Genomic DNA, 19,689 nt, shown 5'->3' on the forward strand with positions numbered 1-19,689 from the left:
AGAAATGTGTTTTCAGAGTAACCAAAACAGAATTCCTAGGACACATCATTTCTACTTCCGGCTCTGGACCTCTTCCCAAAAAATTCAGAGTGATCTTCAAATTTCTATGGCTGACAACATGTACCGAACTTCAGAGACTTCTCCGGATGGTCAACTTTTTAAGACGATTATCCAAAATGGAGCTTCTTTTCAGGAGCCTTCACAGCCACACTGCAAGGCAACCAAATTGAGGGTCACAAGCGCATGCCATGAATGCCGCCCAAGACAGCACCAAATGTGACCTCAACTAATGCAGCCCTTCTGGCACAATCCCATCCCACCATCCTACTCACTACTATCACAGACTCAAGTCAATCTGCAATTGGCACTCTCTTTCAACAATACATTGGGGGACACTTTAAAGCCGCAGGTTTTCTTCTCAGCTACACTCACCAAGCCCCAGTGCAAATGCACTGCATGTGAGAAGGAATTGTTTGCCATCTATGAAGCAGTGGAGTACTTCTGTTCTTCATTGAACACCATCCTCTTCCAACACGGTTTTGTCAGAAAAATGGCATTCGAATGTCACCCCAACAGTTTTACCAAAAGTAATACATTGCACAATTTTCAACTGATATATCCCATGCAGCCATTGCAGATAACACTGTCACCGGACACAGTCACTTCTATGGCCTCAGTCCTCTGTCAGATTACGAGGCCCAAGCAAAGGCCTAGTCCACCGACCCTGTCCTAGCCATACTGCATCAGGAACCAAATATTGACCTTCTTCTCCAGCTCCACTAGGTGCCCGGTATGGGACCTTCCCGTGCCTTCCACAAGCTGGCATATGATTGCCTATAGGGCCTAGCACACCTTGGCATCTGCTGCTCTTGTCCCAGTACATTTCTTCTGCCCTGCCATCCAATGGAATTGTCATACCTAGGCTTGTACCTGTGTTCCGTGTCAGTGTGCAAAAGTAGGCTGACATGCATACAGCAACTGCTTCATTTCATACTGTTGACCACCCACTTGCCCTACCAGGTTATTTTATCAAACTGAAGCCTCTTCCCAATACTGCCTGTACATCAACTTCAAGATTACACAGCCCAGTTACAACTGATACCTCCGCAGCGTCATGGTGAATGCAAGGCTTTTATACATCACAACCTTACAGTGTGCATACACATGATGTTACACATCAATGCTTGGCAGATAACACTTCACCCATGGTACTCAGACCTTCACTTCTTCCTGAAGAGAGGTGACAAAAACTTTACAGTCCATCTCCATGGCACCCTGTCAATTGTTTACACTGATCCACTTAAACCAGCATATGTGCTCACCCTGAATGGTGCTTGTGCAGTGCCGGCAGTTGAAGTCTTCCCTGATGCCCACGGCTGGCATCTGGGAACCAGATGGAGCCACCTCCCCCCCCCCCCCCCCCTTTTGCTGCTGGTATTCAGCACACAGAACTTGGTACAGAACAAGCAGAACCCAATGCAGAGCAGGCATTGACCGACGTGGATCAGGATGCCTCACTGCTGCTGCTTACGGCAGTTGCAGGTGCTGTTCCTCCAGCTCCTGGTGCTGCTCCAACACCTTTGATGCCAGCTGACCTGCAGCTTCTGCTGCAGTTATATACATGCTCTACAGAGTATCATGCTGCCACCGTGCCAGCATTGCACAAGGGCTTCTGGCTGACAGGAGCAGCAGCAGCAGCAGCAGCAGCAGCAATTGCTAGTGGCACCCACACATTTTGGTACACATACATCACACGTGCCTGCCACACAGTATGAAGTCATCCATGTCCCACTTGCCCGAGTGACTGCCCTCGGCTAGACTGTGCCACATTGTAAAGCCATGCAGGACCTCTTTTTTTCAAGCTGCAAAGCACGCCATCTCTCACTTAACACGGTGTGCCTTTCGCTGCACAGCCCAGTGCACTACCTGCTGGGCTGCCTGTTGCACCTTCTGAGCTGCCAAACGCTACCTCCTACAGGACGCCACGAAGACTGTCTTCCACCAAGCTTGCTGTAACCCTGCCCCAAGGTCTGATGCACTCTGATGACAATTTTGCCCCACCCACCCAGGATGACTCTCACAGGACCTGCTCTCCCCTGTCAAATGCTGCAGCCACGGCATCCAGGCTGTTGGAAGCTGCCAGCTGCCCTCAACAGTCCGTCGTGAACCCCAGCTATCATCATGCCAGCTGTAAAGCACACCACAGATCTCATTCACTGCCTGCCCCTATACTCAAACAGCAACATTGCATGCTGCCACCACTGATGCTATTCACAGCCACAGTCCAGTGTATACGCAACACTAGTTTCAGCATTTTCAACCTAATGTCCTCTGCTAGCAGGGGGGAAATGTACAGACGATCTCAGGATTTGTGACCTCACAGTCTGCTCTAGTAATTAGGTGGCAGCAGTTAGGCAGGTAGACACACTCTAAAGAACTCTGACTAGAGCAGGCAAGCTAGGTGACAGGAATGACCTCTATAACTTTCTACCCAAAAATTCCTATCGACATGTGAAGCTCGCTTTCTTTCCTTTGTGTTAATGATGTTGGTGTAGGAAGGACTTTGTAACTTGGCCAAATGTAAGTGCTACGAGGTAAGACTCGAGTCCCACATCTTGAGCAAACTTTTCGTGAGTCACTCTTGTGTTGTTTTGCTGTGACTAGAGTGGCAGGCATACAGCTTTCCAACACAGAATTAGATAATTTTTCCTGCATTTCATAGTTAATGTTGTGTAGTATATTTTTGCCCTTTCTAGCCACTTTGGAGAGTCCACTTCTCAGTTCTAATGGATCCTTAGTTATTAAATTTGAAGTGCCACAGGCCAGCATGTTAATAAATCCTTTTTTCCATACCAAATTCCTAGTTGTTTCCCAACAAGGTCAGAATAATTTTGCACTACAATTTTCTGTAGGCACTAACTGTTGGCGATAAGCAGTACCAGACAATATTTGTAAATTGTTTTTTAGGCACAAGCCACATTTTGTATTCATGTTGGATTTGGTTTGTTTCCTACAATCAACCCTAGCTGCATTTGATGTGTGTGTTTGCATTACATGCAACCACATGCCTCCACCATCCAGTTTGCAATTGATTGGTTGTTTACTGTTTCTGCAAGAAGATTTCATTCTCCAGTTCCAAACTGCAGAATAAGACCAAACACCGAATTTAAATTTTTTTTTCAAGCATGACATATGCCAAATTCTTGTATTCATGCTAATTTCTGTGAGCCTCCATTATGACTGAATAACTGTATCTCCAGTTTCATTTAATTTTTTTTGTATACTGACACTGTGCAAGGCTCAGTTTTCATTCTTGAAGATGCGTGACTTAGATCATTCATAGCTCTTTATTTAAAGTTTCCCCAACTGTTTGGTCAACAAAGAATCAACTATTAAATGTTGAATTTTCAAGTTATGCTTGAACCTTACATATTTGATTTAATCTTATTTGATTGCTTGTAGTAGATAGCTGAGTTCACTATACTGGTTGTGCTTTTTGTCCAACTCAAGACAAAATTTTCATAATTCCATGCTGGAAGACGCATTCCTGCCTCCCTTCCTACCATCACCTTGTTTGCAGTTCATCTTTATGTGTTTCCACGAGCTGTGTCTTGCCCACTAGGCTACTTATCTTTTCATTTAATTTTGCCTTTTACTGACTATGATTATGCACCACTTCTCAGGCGAGGACAGTCATTCACCATAATCTGTCAAAACTAAGTTAAATACTTTAGCATAACCATAGGGAGTTGGGGGAGCTATGCAGCAGTGTTTCAGATACAGGTTAGCCCTTTCATTTTGCTGGAGACATCTTTACTCAGCTCTATCAGTCAGTGGCCCAGTCATCAGATTTCTGGTATCAAAATCAGTCAGTGGCCCAGTCATCAGATTTCTGGTATCAAGTTTATTCTAGAGTCAGATTAGTTTTGTCAAGAGCTGAGATACAATCAATAACATTCCACTCAGTTCTAAACTTAGCAGGGAAATACTGACTGCAGCTCTAAGTTAGATGATATTGCACTTCATTTCCATAAACACTTTCAAAATTTGTACACAGCTGCAGGAGGAACTGCAGAATGCAATCTTTTTGTAGAAATAGTAAACAGCCACTCAGTTGCAAACTGGATGGAATATTAAAACCCCTTTACCATCGTTTCAATGTTTACCAAAATGTCTTTTACACAAGGAATTATAGACAACCTAAGCAAGTTACAGTGCAAACATGTAAATATTCACAGAGGTGCAATCATATCTCCTCATGAATACATAAACTTATTCAGCCTTACTGGATTACATATTGTGACATAGGTATCTTAAAATATAGCTGGAAGGCATCAGTCAAATATAAAATTTCACCTTCATAATAAATTAAAATATGCACAACACACTTGTTGTCAATTGGTATTTTCTCACCATCATACATCTAGTGCACTGGCATCACATATGCAACACTTGCACTAAAGAAAGCTTCGAGCAAGAGAGGACACTAACAGTATGCACAAGGAAGGTACGTGATAGTGAATGAAATTATCATGCTAAACTTTTTTCACAAATTAAAATTATAACATTAAACAGCAGATAAACTTCAGCTATGTACATATTTAATATTAATAAAATGGCAACAAATAACAGGTTACCGTCTAAAAATGGTCTTTACTGTAGAAACAAATTACATAAAAGTAGGTATGGTGCAAACAGAAACAACAGTAAAAGGAACCAGGGTGTGGAGGGAAAGGGATGAAAAAGGGGGGGGGGGGGAGGAGGAAGGGGATATGGGGCGGAGAGGAAGAAAAGGGAGGGTTTGGAGAGAGGTGGTGGAGGGTGAGAGGTAAAAATGATAAAATATGTGAAACTCTCAAATACAACATACCTGAAAAAATTGTGAATATCAAACCTCCAGAAGTATAAAGATGTGTGTGCCACAATTACATTAGCTGGGAAAAAAACCAACAAAGCAAAATACAAAATTGATCATAAAATGGCTGAAAAAGATGAGCAACTTGTTGCACATTATTTTGCCGACTGAAAAGAGAACCATAGTCCTGAAAGATTTCATAAATTGTTTTCAGATCAGACCTGCATTGTACGACAAATTATAAATGCCAATACGACATAAAATGACAAGAAAATTTTAGAAACCGACTCTGACAATGACACGGAGCTCCCTCAAAGCTGTCAAAGACTGATCCCTACCTCCAGCCCTCACTGCTGGTGGCACCGTAATTTACAAGCTGCCTCTGTAAGAAGCACTCTGGGAAGAAGCCCCCCTCCAGCTCGTGTCAAGTCACCTGGCAGAACTCCATGGCCTCTGATCAGCTGCCGCCTACCGCATAGAGCATTTTTTTCTCAAGGGTTCTAGCTTGATAGAATGTTATCTGCACTGGCCACTATCTGCAGATGACTTTAGCTGTGATCCTGGACTATCTATGGACTGTAATATTGGCCGGCTATCTTCTGTTTGTGAGAGATCAAACTCGTAAGTTTTTGTCTTTGATGTATGTTTCTACTGTGTTAGTGTAATAACCCAAATAAATTGTGCTAGTAACTACAGACTTCTACAAAAATATGTTAATTAGGGATCAATTGCTCTCAATAAGAGACTAGGAGTAACTTTGAGATTTTAAATGAGAAACAGGTCATTCAAATGCTTGAAGTTTAGATCTGTAATAGGAGCAAACATGATTTATTATGAAAACCTGTGAAGTAACTAATCACGGATCTATTCAGTTAACTGAAGTGAAACATCTTTTTTACATGTTATGATGGTCTGGTGAGATAAAAACTGCTTGCCAATATTTCTAGTATTAACAATACATCAATATATACCCTCAGATGGTAAATATAATGATGCTTTAATAGTATTACTGAAAGAGTGAGGAACCCTTAACTGTTTCCATTTAATGTTTGCATATCATATCTTTTTAAACCCTGAACTATTGTGTTAAAAGGTAAGTTTCAGACATCTATATGAAGATTCACGGGTTTCATTGCCAGTGGGCCATTCTAATAGATCTCTAACATGTGTATCTGAGATGCATCTGTCAATACCTGAGATTACTTTCAATGACCTCTCAGACAACACTTCTAAGCCAACAGGACAACTGGGAGTAGAAGCTGGTGTCAGACGAGGAGTGAACATTTCACAGTCAATCCTTCACTCTTTAGTGGAGGGTACAGTTGAAATAAGAATGTGTAACTTTTTCGTGGCATCTGTTCTTCTACGTGAGATGTCAGAAAATTTTCAGGGCTAAATATGCTACCAAATCATGTCAAGGCAAATTCCAGGCCCAATGGAGAGTTAACAATGGGTGTTTGATCCTGGTGATGAAATAGGTAACACGCCATTTTGTTGGGTTAATTTTTGCCTTCCAATTGTTGCACCACTGCATAATTTTGCCCAAGTGCTGCTATTAATTTATGATAAACAAAAATAAGGTTGTGAGATTTCTCGTATACTGCAGTATCATCAGTGTAGAAAGATATCACATTGCTGACCAGTTTAGAAACGTCACTAGCATAAATAGTGTACAGCAGTGTTGGCCACAGTGTGTGAAAATGCACACTAGAATGATGTGCTGCATTTGAACAGTCCAACGCACGGCCAGTCTTGGCTTTGCTTGGTCCTTCTCTGAACCACTAAGCACAGTGTGACACTTTATTTATCAGTGAAATGTGACAATGTTTCTTCTGGCATTTGGACTGGCATTTTGTGGTTGCCACTTTCTTCAGTTCTGCAGAATCATGGTTTCAGTGCTGTTTATCTTTTGCTATTTCTTTGTGGTACAAATGAAGTTCATAGTTCCAGTTGTTGTTTGCATAAAAAGAGGCAGTATAGCACTATACCACCCCAACATTTAAAAATGAAGGGGATCACAGATGGGAAGAATAAGAATTATTGATATCTATTACACAGTTGGAAAATCAATAGGTTCTGCAAATTTTCTACACAGCAGCATTACAACATCGTGCAGAATGAATTCAGAAATTTTGCTGACGAGGAAAGAGCTAAAAATTATAATGATCAACAGACAATATGTACAGCATTTATTATTCTGAACAACAAAAAGCACTTTGTGCAAAATTAGCAGGCACACAGCATATGATGAAACTGGTGATATGACTAGTAAATCTTCCAAAGTTGCATGTATTACTACAGTGTTTGTTTGAAATGAATGAAAAGTATGGAGACATTACATATCACTGCAAAGAATGTTCGTTAAATAATGGAGCATGCCTGAAATGATTTTTAGATTTAAGACTCGCTATTAATGAGTTCCTGAAGCACAAAGGAAAGCAAGAACAAGAATTCAAACATACAGAATGAACTGCGCACTTCTCACTTTATGTGGACTTGACTGCACATTGTCTACAGTAAAGCATTACAAGGTGAGAAAAAAATTATTTCTAATCTGATGGGGATCCATTCAAAACAACACTCCTATTGTGGAAGGGGCAACCCTCATGAAAAACCGTTCATTTCCCTGTGCACACTGGTGTTAAGAAAACACGACTTTTGAAGAATTTACTGTGGCACTGAAACACTCACTAAACGTTTTGAGGACATTGGCAATCTAAAATGTGTTTCTGAGCTGTTTTCAAGATCATTAGCTGTTTAAATTGAAAATTCCTCTGAAGATGTGGAGATGGAACTGATTAATGTGCAATGCATAACCTGTTTAAAAGACAAATTCTATTACAATAAAACTGTCCAGAAGTTCTGTATGGTTTTCCTCAAGAAGTGTTTTTGTGCCTCCAAAATGAGATAGCAAATATTATACAATGTTTCAATTAACATGTGTGTGTAAAAGGCCTTTCCTTTTTTTATTATGAAATTAATTGAGACACAATAATGTGGCAGCCCAAGTGTCAAAAATATGCAAAACTGTCTGTGTTCGATCATATTCCAACAGTCTGTACCAGGTACAAATTTTATTGTTGTCCACAATGCACCAAAAATTATTAGATAATTCTGAAAATGTTTTTGTTTGTGATCTACATTGTTATGAAACATGAAACCAAGCCACTTGAGAGATGTTCAGTGTTCCTTGCATGAATGCAGTGCCATCTACATTTGGCGTGTTCACAGTTTGCACCTCTTCCTGTTCAGAGCGTGTGGGCAAGCAAGAGAACTCCACACAAGAGCATGAGCACTGAACATTTGGAGAATTCTTGACAGTCCCTGATGTACAGAAAGGGGCCTAAGACCGAATCTTTGGGTACTCCTACCTCAATTGGTCATGTCTGGCTTGATCAAATAACAGTTCTTATGAAACACTATCGTTTTGCAAGAAATGGGCCATTACTACAAATTAAGAGCTCTGGGTATTTAAGTGTATCAAGGCTTTGACCAATAAATAAATAAATAGAATCTCTTAAGGAAGACAATAGGAAAGTAGAGGGGTGGAGAGGGGAGGGGGAGGGGGTGGAGGGGAGGGGGGAAGACAAGGACTAAAATGCAAGAAGACCTAGAGTCAAACTATGACATTCCCTACAGAAAATATGACACTGTAATTCAGCTACAGGGATCACCAACAAATATTTTCCTGATCAGTTATTACCCAGTATATCTTTAGAAAATTACAGTGTATTCTAATTTGCCCAAGTTTTTGCGTCTTCTTGGTATTGGTCGCAAATGCTGACAGGGTAGTTTTCACACAATATTTCCTCTTCATGGTAACCTCAAAATAGCATGTTTCATTTCGTTTGTGTCAGTGCTGTACAGGACTTCAACTCTCATCATTATTTCTGCCAGCTAATGTTTGTACTCATAAGCGCAAACAAATATAATGAAATTAATGCACTATGAGAAACCAACAGCACCTCAAAATGCAACATACAAATACTTATTTACCAGTTTATTATTTTTACTAGTTTAACAACTTTACCTTTATGGCAGAGAGTTTTCTCTGAATACGTTCCTGGATTTTTAACACCCAGTACTCATTGCTAAGAATATCAAACAGGATTCTACCAATCAGTGCATTGATCCACATCACACTTCCTGAGACTTGGGATTCTTTTTCACTTTCTTTAAAAGTATCCTGTTCTGTTTCAGCTTCAGGTACCTCACCTTGTGTTAGCTGTGATTCTTGGTGCTATAAGTAGAAGCAAAATCTAATCAAAAATTAAAACATACTTACAAAATTGTTCACATGATATTAAGTAAAGTAAAAGTATAAATGCTAATTGCTGGGTTTGTTTACACTAATCTTTACTTTTTTATCTATCTTGTATGGTTTTCAATTGCAGATAATATTTAATTTGTTGTCACAGTCTATGAACGAATTATGCATTTGCTGTTGTAGACTGGAAACCGCAGTATGTATCTGTGTAGCAATTTCTCAGAAATGTGTATAAAATAATGTAAAAATCTTCATATGTCTCCAGTATATCATATCAACGATGATTTGAAAGTGTATGATGAATAAATCTATCTACAGTATCTATCTAAATCGACCAACATGCCTTTTTCTCTCTCTTTGGTTCCCATTTGTCAACAGCTCTCTCTCTCTCTCTCTCTCTCTCTCTCTCTCTCTCTCTCTCTCTCTCTCCATTCTAACTACCAATATTTTCTTTTGTGTCAAATTGCATTGTTTACAATTTAATGAATTCAGAAAAAACCTTAATTGGTCAATACAGCAATTTATTATTTTCATTGATTACTAATTTTGGCTTAAGATGTTAGCGATCTTCAGATCTGTAATTTGACAGAAAATTGCATATAAGAAAAACCGGTATGGTACAGACTCCCAGTACAATAGTTCCATAATGTAAATACATACCACAGGGTCCTTTCTTTTCTTATGTACAATCTCAAAACCTGTAGGGCACCATCATTAATTTTGTGCAAGCTGCATAACTCAATATTATTAAACAGCTCAATGAAACATCAACATAAAATCACCTAAAAACATAAATCATGAACAAATATTATGATGCAGTGCATCAATATATCAAAAGGAAAGTTGAGACTACATAATTTTTACCTAAGACTAAGTGATTGTCACAATCACTGTGTAACAACATTATATCAAATGATATCCTGATCTGCAGAGTGAGGTCACAATTCACACACTACATTACTGTAGACATATCGTATCACCAGAAAACAAAAGGAAATTTCACCCGGTTATATGTGGAAGTAATACCCACTGTGCGATACTTAGATTCCACATGCAAAATATGAACACAGTTTGTAAAAATGAGTTATCCATGACACATAGCATGGGGATCAACAAGGAAAATACCTGCATCATAGCAGCAAAGATACCAAAGGATGTTATGCATTAGGGCTTATAAGATTCCATGTTGTTGGCTTATAATGGCTAGACAAGAGCTGCGTAAACCTGTTGTAGGCTTAGGAGGTATACTAATTATTAAATATGAATAAATTTCATAAGGTTTACCAGAATTGTATCTGCAAAACGTTCATCATTAGACACTGGTACTAAGAATGCTGATATAAAAACCACAACATGCTTCTGAACTGCTTGAGGTACTTTCTTACTATGGGACAAGTTACTAAGGGAGTTCATGTTAATTTTACACTTTCATACAATTTCATATTTTTTTATATTTGAATACTTTCGGTTACATATACTCTGTTAAGTAGTATACATCTAAAAACAAAGATGATGTGACTTACCAAATGAAAGTGCTGGCAGGTCGACAGACACACAAATATACACAGAAAATTCAAGCTTTCGGAACAAACTGTTGCCTCATCAGGAAAGAAGGAAGGAGAGGGAAAGACAAAAGGATGTGGGTTTTAAGGGAGAGGGTAAGGAGTCATTCCAATCCCGGGAGCGGAAAGACTTACCTTAGGGGGACAAAAGGACGGGTATACACTCGCGCGCACACACACATATCCATCCACACATACACAGACACAAGCAGACATATTTAAAGACAAAGAGTTTGGGCAGAGATGTCAGTCAAGGCAGAAGTGCAGGGGCAAAGATGTTGTTGAATGACAGGTGAGGTATGAGTGGCGGCAACTTGAAATTAGCGGAGATTGAGGCCTGGTGGATAACGGGAAGAGAGGATATATTGAAGAGCAAGTTCCCATCTCCGGATTTCGGATAGGTTGGTGTTAGTGGGAAGTATCCAGATAACCCGGACGGTGTAACACTATGCCAAGATGTGCTGGCCGTGCACCAAGGCATGTTTAGCCACAGGGTGATCCTCATTACCAACAAACACTGTCTGCCTGTGTCCATTCATGCGAATGGACAGTTTGTTGCTGGTCATTCCCACATAGAATGTGCCACAGTGTAGGCAGGTCAGTTGGTAGATCACGTGGGTGCTTTCACACGTGGCTCTGCCTTTGATCGTGTACACGTTCCGGGTTACAGGACTGGAGTAGGTGGTGGTGGGAGGGTGCATGTGACAGGTTTTACACCGGGGGCGGTTACAAGGGTAGGAGCCAGAGGTTAGGGAAGGTGGTTTGGGGATTTCATAGGGATGAACTAAGAGGTTACGAAGGTTAGGTGGACGGCGGAAAGACACTCTTGGTGGAGTGGGGAGGATTTCATGAAGGATGGATCTCATTTCAGGGCAGGATTTGAGGAAGTCGTATCCCTGCTGGAGAGCCACATTCAGAATCTGATCCAGTCCCGGAAAGTATCCTGTCACAAGTGGGGCACTTTTGTGGTTCTTCTGTGGGAGGTTCTGGGTTTGAGAGGATGAGGAAGTGGCTCTGGTTATTTGCTTCTGTACCTAATGATCCAACTCCCCAAGACACTATCCAAATTGAACCCTGCCTGGATCAGTTCCGTCCTCCGTCACAGCGGGACCCACCTCCTCTTCCTCAAAATCACCCTCTCCAAACCTTCCAGGAATTTCTGACTACCAGCCTTGCCTCTCAATCCTTCTTAAAAAACCTTAATCCTACTCCCAACATCACCACTGCTGAAGCCCAGGCTATCCGTGGTCTGAAGGCTGACCGGTCCATCGTCATTCTTCCGGCGGACAAGGGTTCCACGACCGTGGTACTTGATCGTCGGGAGTATGTGGCTGAGGGACTGCGTCAGCTTTCAGACAACACCACATACAAAGTTTGCCAAGGTAATCCCATTCCTGATGTCCAGGCGGAGCTTCAAGGAATCCTCAGAACCTTAGGCCCCCTACAAAACCTTTCACCTGACTCCATCAACCTCCTGACCCCACCGACAGCCCGCACCCCTACCTTCTACCTTCTTCGTAAAATCCACAAACCCAATCATCCCGGCCACCCCATTGTAGCTGGTTACCAAGCCCCCACAGAACGTATCTCTGCCTACGTAGATCAACGCCTTCAATCCATTACATGCAGTCTCCCATCCTTCATCAAAGACACCAACCACTTTCTCGAACGCTTGGAATCCTTACCCAATTCGTTACCCCCAGAAACCATCCTTGTAACCATTGATGCCACTTCCTTATACACAAATATCCCGCACATCCAGGGCCTCGCTGCGATGGAGCACTTCCTTTCACGCCAATCACCTGCCACCCTACCTAAAACCTCTTTCCTCATTACCTTAGCCAGCTTCATCCTGACCCACAACTTCTTCACTTCTGAAGGCCAGACATACCAACAATTAAAGGGAACAGCCATGGGTACCAGGATGGCCCCTTCGTACGCCAATCTATTCATGGGTCGCTTAGAGGAAGCCTTCTTGGTTACCCAGGCCTGCCAACCCAACGTTTGGTACAGATTTATTGATGACATCTTCATTGTCTGGACTCACAGTGAAGAAGAACTCCAGAATTTCCTCTCCAACCTCAACTCCTTTGGTTCCATCAGATTCACCTGGTCCTACTCCAAATCCCATGCCACTTTCCTTGATGTTGACCTCCACCTGTCCAATGGCCAGCTTCACACACCCGTCCACATCAAACCCACCAGCAAGCAACAGTACCTCCATTACGACATCTGCCACCCATTCCACATCAAACAGTCCCTTCCCTACAGCCTAGGTCTTCGTGGCAAACGAATCTGCTCCAGTCCGGAATCCCTGAAGCATTACACCAACAACCTGACAACATCTTTCGCATCCCGCAACTACCCTCCCGACCTGGTACAGAAGCAAATAACCAGAGCCACTTCCTCATCCTCTCAAACCCAGAACCTCCCACAGAAGAACCACAAAAGTGCCCCACTTGTGACAGGATACTTTCCGGGACTGGATCAGATTCTGAATGTGGCTCTCCAGCAGGGATACGACTTCCTCAAATCCTGCCCTGAAATGAGATCCATCCTTCATGAAATCCTCCCCACTCCACCAAGAGGGTCTTTCCGCCGTCCACCTAACCTTCGTAACCTCTTAGTTCATCCCTATGGAATCCCCAAACCACCTTCCCTAACCTCTGGCTCCTACCCTTGTAACCGCCCCCAGTGTAAAACCTGTCCCATGCACCCTCCCACCACCACCTACTCCAGTCCTGTAACCCGGAACGTGTACACGATCAAAGGCAGAGCCACGTGTGAAAGCACCCACGTGATCTACCAACTGACCTGCCTACACTGTGACACATTCTATGTGGGAATGACCAGCAACAAACTGTCCATTCGCATGAATGGACACAGGCAGACAGTGTTTGTTGGTAATGAGGATCACCCTGTGGCTAAACATGCCTTGGTGCACGGCCAGCACATCTTGGCACAGTGTTACACCGTCCGGGTTATCTGGATACTTCCCACTAACACCAACCTATCCGAAATCCGGAGATGGGAACTTGCTCTTCAATATATCCTCTCTTCCCGTTATCCACCAGGCCTCAATCTCCGCTAATTTCAAGTTGCCGCTACTCATACCTCACCTGTCATTCAACAACATCTTTGCCCCTGCACTTCTGCCTCGACTGACATCTCTGCCCAAACTCTTTGTCTTTAAATATTTCTGCTTGTGTCTGTGTATGTGTGGATGGATATGTGTGTGTGCGCGAGTGTATACCCGTCCTTTTTCCCCCTAAGGTAAGTCTTTCCGCTCCCGGGATTGGAATGACTCCTTACCCTCTCCCTTAAAACCCACATCCTTTTGTCTTTCCCTCTCCTTCCTTCTTTCCTGATAAGGCAACAGTTTGTAGCGAAAGCTTGAATTTTCTGTGTATGGTTGTGTTTTTTTGTGTGTCTGTCGACCTGCCAGCACTTTCATTTGGTAAGTCACATCATCTTTGTTTTTAGATATATTTTTCCTACGTGGAATGTTTCCCTCTATTATAACTGTTAAGTAGTATCATAGATAACACAAATGTTATTACTGGCACTTTCGAATGTATTTGTTGGTCACTGTGAGGCATTTAAGAAACTAGATGTTTAACTGTACAAAGCTTTCATATAGTTCTTGTTATGGAAATAATTTTTATTCTTGTTGCTACAATTCGTAAATTGTTCGGTAGTTTTTCTATTTTAATGAATATTCTACCAGTATCGCCATCTGGTGGAATGTTGCTTGCTTGTAAACCCTTTGGTGTCCTGTCTGCTATGATACAGGCATTTCCCTTGTTATGTGTCATTGGTCATTCATTTCACAAACTGTGTTATTCAAGATTCATATGTAGGATCTGTGTACCAAAATATCTGATGGTGGATATGGCTCCCTCATACAGCAGGGTGAAAATTATTCATTTCCTTCTGGTTATACATCTCTTGTGTGATGTACTGTGTTAATTGTGATCTCGCTCTGCACATGTGGAATTATTTGATATAATGTTTTATGTAGTGGTTTTATGAGATCTCTTAGTCTTGGGGAAGAATTACGTAGGCTCAGCTTTTCTTTTGATATGGTGAGGCATTGCTTTTACGGTGATGTTAACCATCAAGAGGAGTCACAACAGGTAGTCATCTAGTGGAACTGAAGTGATATTCAGGGTCCTCCAAATAAGTGTTATGGATTCCCTGCTGTTCGTAATCTCTATTAACAATTTGAGACAATAATATTAGCAACTTTCTTAGTTGGTTTGCAGATGATCTGTCATTTACTGTCTAGTAAAATCATTAAAAGATCAAAATCAATTGCAAAATGATTTAGATGTCTGTATGGCACAAAAAGTGGCAACTGACCAAAAACCAAAAAATGTAAGGTCCTGAACATGAGTACTAAAAAGATCACATTAAATTTCACTCACAAAACAAATAACATAAATTTGAAGATTGTTGATTCAACTAAATACCTAGGGATTATGACCGAACAACTTAAATCGTAACTACTATCACACAGAAGATAATGTTGGGAACATGAACTAAAGATTGTGTTTTATTGGGAGAACACTTAGAACACACAACATCAATACTAGAGAGACTGCCTACAATACACTTGTCTGTCTTCTTCTGGAGTACTGCTGTGCTGCAGGATCCTCAGCAGATAGGATTGACGGAGGACATCGAAAAAGGTGAAAGAAGAGCAGCTTGTTTCGTATCATGAAATAGGGGAGAGAGTGTCATAGATATGAATTGTGAGTTGGGCTAACAATCATTTAAAAAAAAAAGGCATTTTTCATTGTGGCTAGTTCTTTTCATGAAATTTCAATCATCAATATCCCCTCCTCCTCCAAAAATAATAATAATAATAATAATAATAATAATAATAATAATAATAAACCCCTTGGAGGCCCTGGAAAAGAATAGGCCTTCGGTATGTTCTGCCAGTCGTAAAAGGCGACGAAAAGAACAAACCACTAATAGGGCTAACCCCCTTTTAGTGTGATTAGTTGGTTCAGGACAGAACTAATGAAGCCTCGGACAAGCGCTGTCATGGTCGGGGACGGTGCTATGCCCGTCCACAATGGTAATGACACTGCTAGCCACACGGAAAATGATTTAAATCCAAATAGAGGTGTTTTGCAGGATATGCTTCCTGCAACCACCCTACAAGGAAAACAAAGACAGAGGATGAGATGGTCAGATGAAGTTAACCGACACCTCATGTTCTGATATTACCAAGCAACAAACTTAGGAACCAACACAACTGGATACAGATCACAACTATACACAACATTTATTACCAGATACCCAGAATTAAAATTTTTAACAGAACAACGACTAGCTGATCAGATCCGTGTAATAATAAAAAATAACAGGATACAACAGTCAGAACTAGAAAACATCAAACAACAAGTACAACAAATACTGGAACAAAATAATGTGCAATCAGAAGAAGAAGAAAATACAGTAATGGACTCAAACATCCCAGAGCAAACAAAAAAACAACAACATGCATCAATTAAACAATCAGAGGAAAACGAAATTTTAAGACAGCCAGCAGAACAAGCAAAAATACATATAAAAGAAAAATTTCAGCTGACTTATATAGAATACAAAGACACAAATACAGACATTAGACCATCCTTGCATAGACCACCAAATAACCCACAAGTTGAAACAACAATAACAACTATCAACACAATCATACACAACAAAATAAATGAAAACACAACTATGGAAGAGTTACAACTACTGGTTTATATAGAAGCACTCACTACACTAAATATACACACTAGGCAGAGATCAGAACAAACCAACACACAGAACAAACCCACGAAATCAGCATGGCAACACAAGCTACAGATCAGAATAGAAAAACTGAGAAAAGACATTGGACAGCTAACACAATTTATAAGAAATGAAATATCAGACAAAAAACGATAAAAGGTTAGGGAAAATCTCACAACAAGAAGCGATAGAGCAATTAGATGAAAAGAAGCAGAAATTACAAGCATTGGCCAAATGACTCGGAAGATACAAAAACAGTGAAAATAGAAGGAAACAAAACCAAACATTCAACACAAACCAAAAGAAATTTTATCAGACAACAGATAACACACACATAAAAATAGACAATCCACCAAACATAACAGACATGGAATACTTCTGGAGCAGCATATGGTCAAACCCGGTACAACACAACAGGCATGCACGGTGGATACAAGCAGAAACAGACACATACAAGATGATACCACAAATGCCCGAAGTGATAATTTTGCAACATGAAGTCACCCAAGCAATTAATTCTACGCACAATTGGAAAGCCCCTGGAAAAGATAAAATAGCAAATTTCTGGCTAAAGAAGTTCACCTCAACACATTCACATCTAACTAAATTACTTAACAGTTTCATTGCAGATCCATACGCATTCCCTGATACACTTACACATGGAATAACTTATCTGAAACCTAAAGATCAAGCAGACACAGCAAACCTAGCAAAATATCGCCCCATAACATGCCTACCAACAATATACAAAATATTAACTTCAGTCATTACACAGAAATTAATGACACATACAACACAGAACAAAATTACAAATGAAGAACAAAAAGGCTGTTGCAAAGGAGCACGAGGATGTAAAGAGCAACTGATAATAGATGCAGAGGTGACATATCAAGCCAAAACTAAACAAAGGTCACTACACTACGCATACATTGATTACCAAACAGTTTTTGATAGTGTACTCCACTCATGGTTACTACAAATATTGGAAACATACAAAGTAGATCCTAAATTGATACAGTTCCTAAACGTAGTAATGAAAAATTGGAAAACCACACTTAATATCCAAACAAATTCAAATAATATCACATCACACCCAATACAGATTAAGCGTGGAATATACCAAGGAGACTCATTAAGTCCTTTCTGGTTCTGCCTTGCTCTGAACCCACTATCCAACATGCTAAATAATACAAATTATGGATACAATATTACTGGAACATACCCACACAAAATCACACATTTGCTATACATGGATGATCTAAAACTACTGGAAGTAACAAATCAACAACTCAACCAATTACTAAAGATAACAGAAATATTCAGCAATGATATAAATATGGCTTTTGGAACAGACAAATGTAAGAAAAATAGCATAGTCAAGGGAAAACACACTAAACAAGAAGATTACATATTGTATAACTACAACAACTGCATAGAAGCGATGGAAAAAACAGATGCCTATAAATATCTATGATACAGACAAAAAATAGGAATAGATAATACAAATATTAAAGAAGAACTAAAAGAAAAATATAGACAAAGACTAACAAAAATATTGAAAACAGAATTGACAGCAAGAAACAAGACAAAAGCTATAAATACCTATGCTATACCAATATTGACCTACTCATTTGGAGTAGTGAAATGGAGTAACACAGAACTAGAAGCACTCAATACACTTACATGATCACAATGCCACAAATATAGAATACATCACATACATTCAGCAACAGAAAGATTCACATTAAGCAGAAAGGAAGGAGGAAGGGGATTTATCGACATAAAAAACCTACATTATGGACAGGTAGACAATTTAAGAAACTTTTTTCTAGAACGAGCAGAAACTAGCAAAATACACAAAGCAATCACACATATAAATACATCAGCTACACCATTGCAATTTCATAACCACTTCTACAACCCTTTAGATCACATAACATCAACAGATACGAAGAAAGTAAATTAGAAAAAGAAAACACTACATGGCAAGCACCTGTATCATCTAACACAGCCACATATCGATCAAGACGCATCCAACACATGGCTAAGAAAAGGCAATATATACAGTGAGACGGAAGGATTCATGATTGCAATACAGGATCAAACAATAAACACCAGATATTACAGCTAGCATATTATTAAAGATCCCAATACCACAACAGATAAATGCCGACTTTGCAAACAACAAATAGAAACAGTAGATCACATCACAAGCGGATGTACAATACTAGCAAATACAGAATACTCCAGAAGACATGACAATGTAGCAAAAATAATACATCAACAACTTGCCATACAACATAAACTAATATAACAACACGTTCCCACATACAAGTATGCACCACAAATGTACTGGAGAATGATGAATACAAATTATACTGGAACAGAACCATTATAACGGATAAAACAACACCACATAACAAACCTGACATCATACTCACCAATAAAAAGAAGAAATTAACACAACTAATCGAAATATCCATACCCAATACAACAAATATACAGAAGAAAACAGGAGAAAAAATTGAAAAATACATCCAATTGGCTGAGGAAGTCAAAGACATGTGGCATCAGGATAAAGTTGACATCGTACCAATTATACCATCAACTACAGGAGTCATACCACACAATATCCGCCAGTACATCAACGCAATACAGCTACATCCAAACGCATATTTACAACTACAGAAATCTGTAATTATTGATACATGTTCAACTACCCGAAAGTTCCTAAATGCAATGTAACATATACCGAACAGTTAAATGGAAGTCACGCTTGATCAAGGTCCGCGTCACTTTCCATTTTTGACCAGACATAACGTCTGAGAAGAGAAATATTATTATTATTATTATTTCCTTCACTTTCTCAGACGTTAAGTCCGGTTAAAAATGGAGTGACGCGGACCTTGATCAAGCGTCACTTCCTTTTAACTGTACGGTATGTGTTATATTGCATTTAGGAACTTTCGGGTAATTGAACATGTATCAATAATTACGGATTTCTGTAGTTGTATATATATGTTTGGATGTAGCTGTATTGCATTGATGTACTGGTAGATATTGTGTGGTATGACTCCTGTAGTTGATAGTATAATTGGTATGATGTCAACTTTATCCTGATGCCACATGTCTTTGACTTCCTCAGCCAGTTGGATGTATTTTTCAATTTTTTCTCCTGTTTTCTTTTGTATATTTGTTGTATTGGGTATGGATAT

The 19,689-nt window shown here is 40.0% G+C and overlaps 1 protein-coding gene across 4 annotated transcripts in view; it reads right to left on the reverse strand.

Annotated features, from left to right (window-relative positions):
* LOC124619424 (testis-expressed protein 2) overlaps window positions 1-19,689 on the reverse strand; it is a 323,669-nt gene that overhangs the window by 77,793 nt on the left and 226,187 nt on the right. For all 4 annotated transcript variants that reach the window (XM_047145793.1, XM_047145794.1, XM_047145797.1 and 1 more), the window contains exon 9: window positions 8,886-9,095. In XM_047145793.1, the coding sequence (XP_047001749.1) occupies window positions 8,886-9,095 (210 nt within the window). The remainder of the gene's footprint in view (window positions 1-8,885; window positions 9,096-19,689) is intronic.

This window comes from Schistocerca americana, chromosome 6 (assembly GCF_021461395.2).
Source record: "Schistocerca americana isolate TAMUIC-IGC-003095 chromosome 6, iqSchAmer2.1, whole genome shotgun sequence".
In the NCBI taxonomy this organism is placed as follows: Eukaryota; Metazoa; Arthropoda; class Insecta; order Orthoptera; family Acrididae; genus Schistocerca; species Schistocerca americana.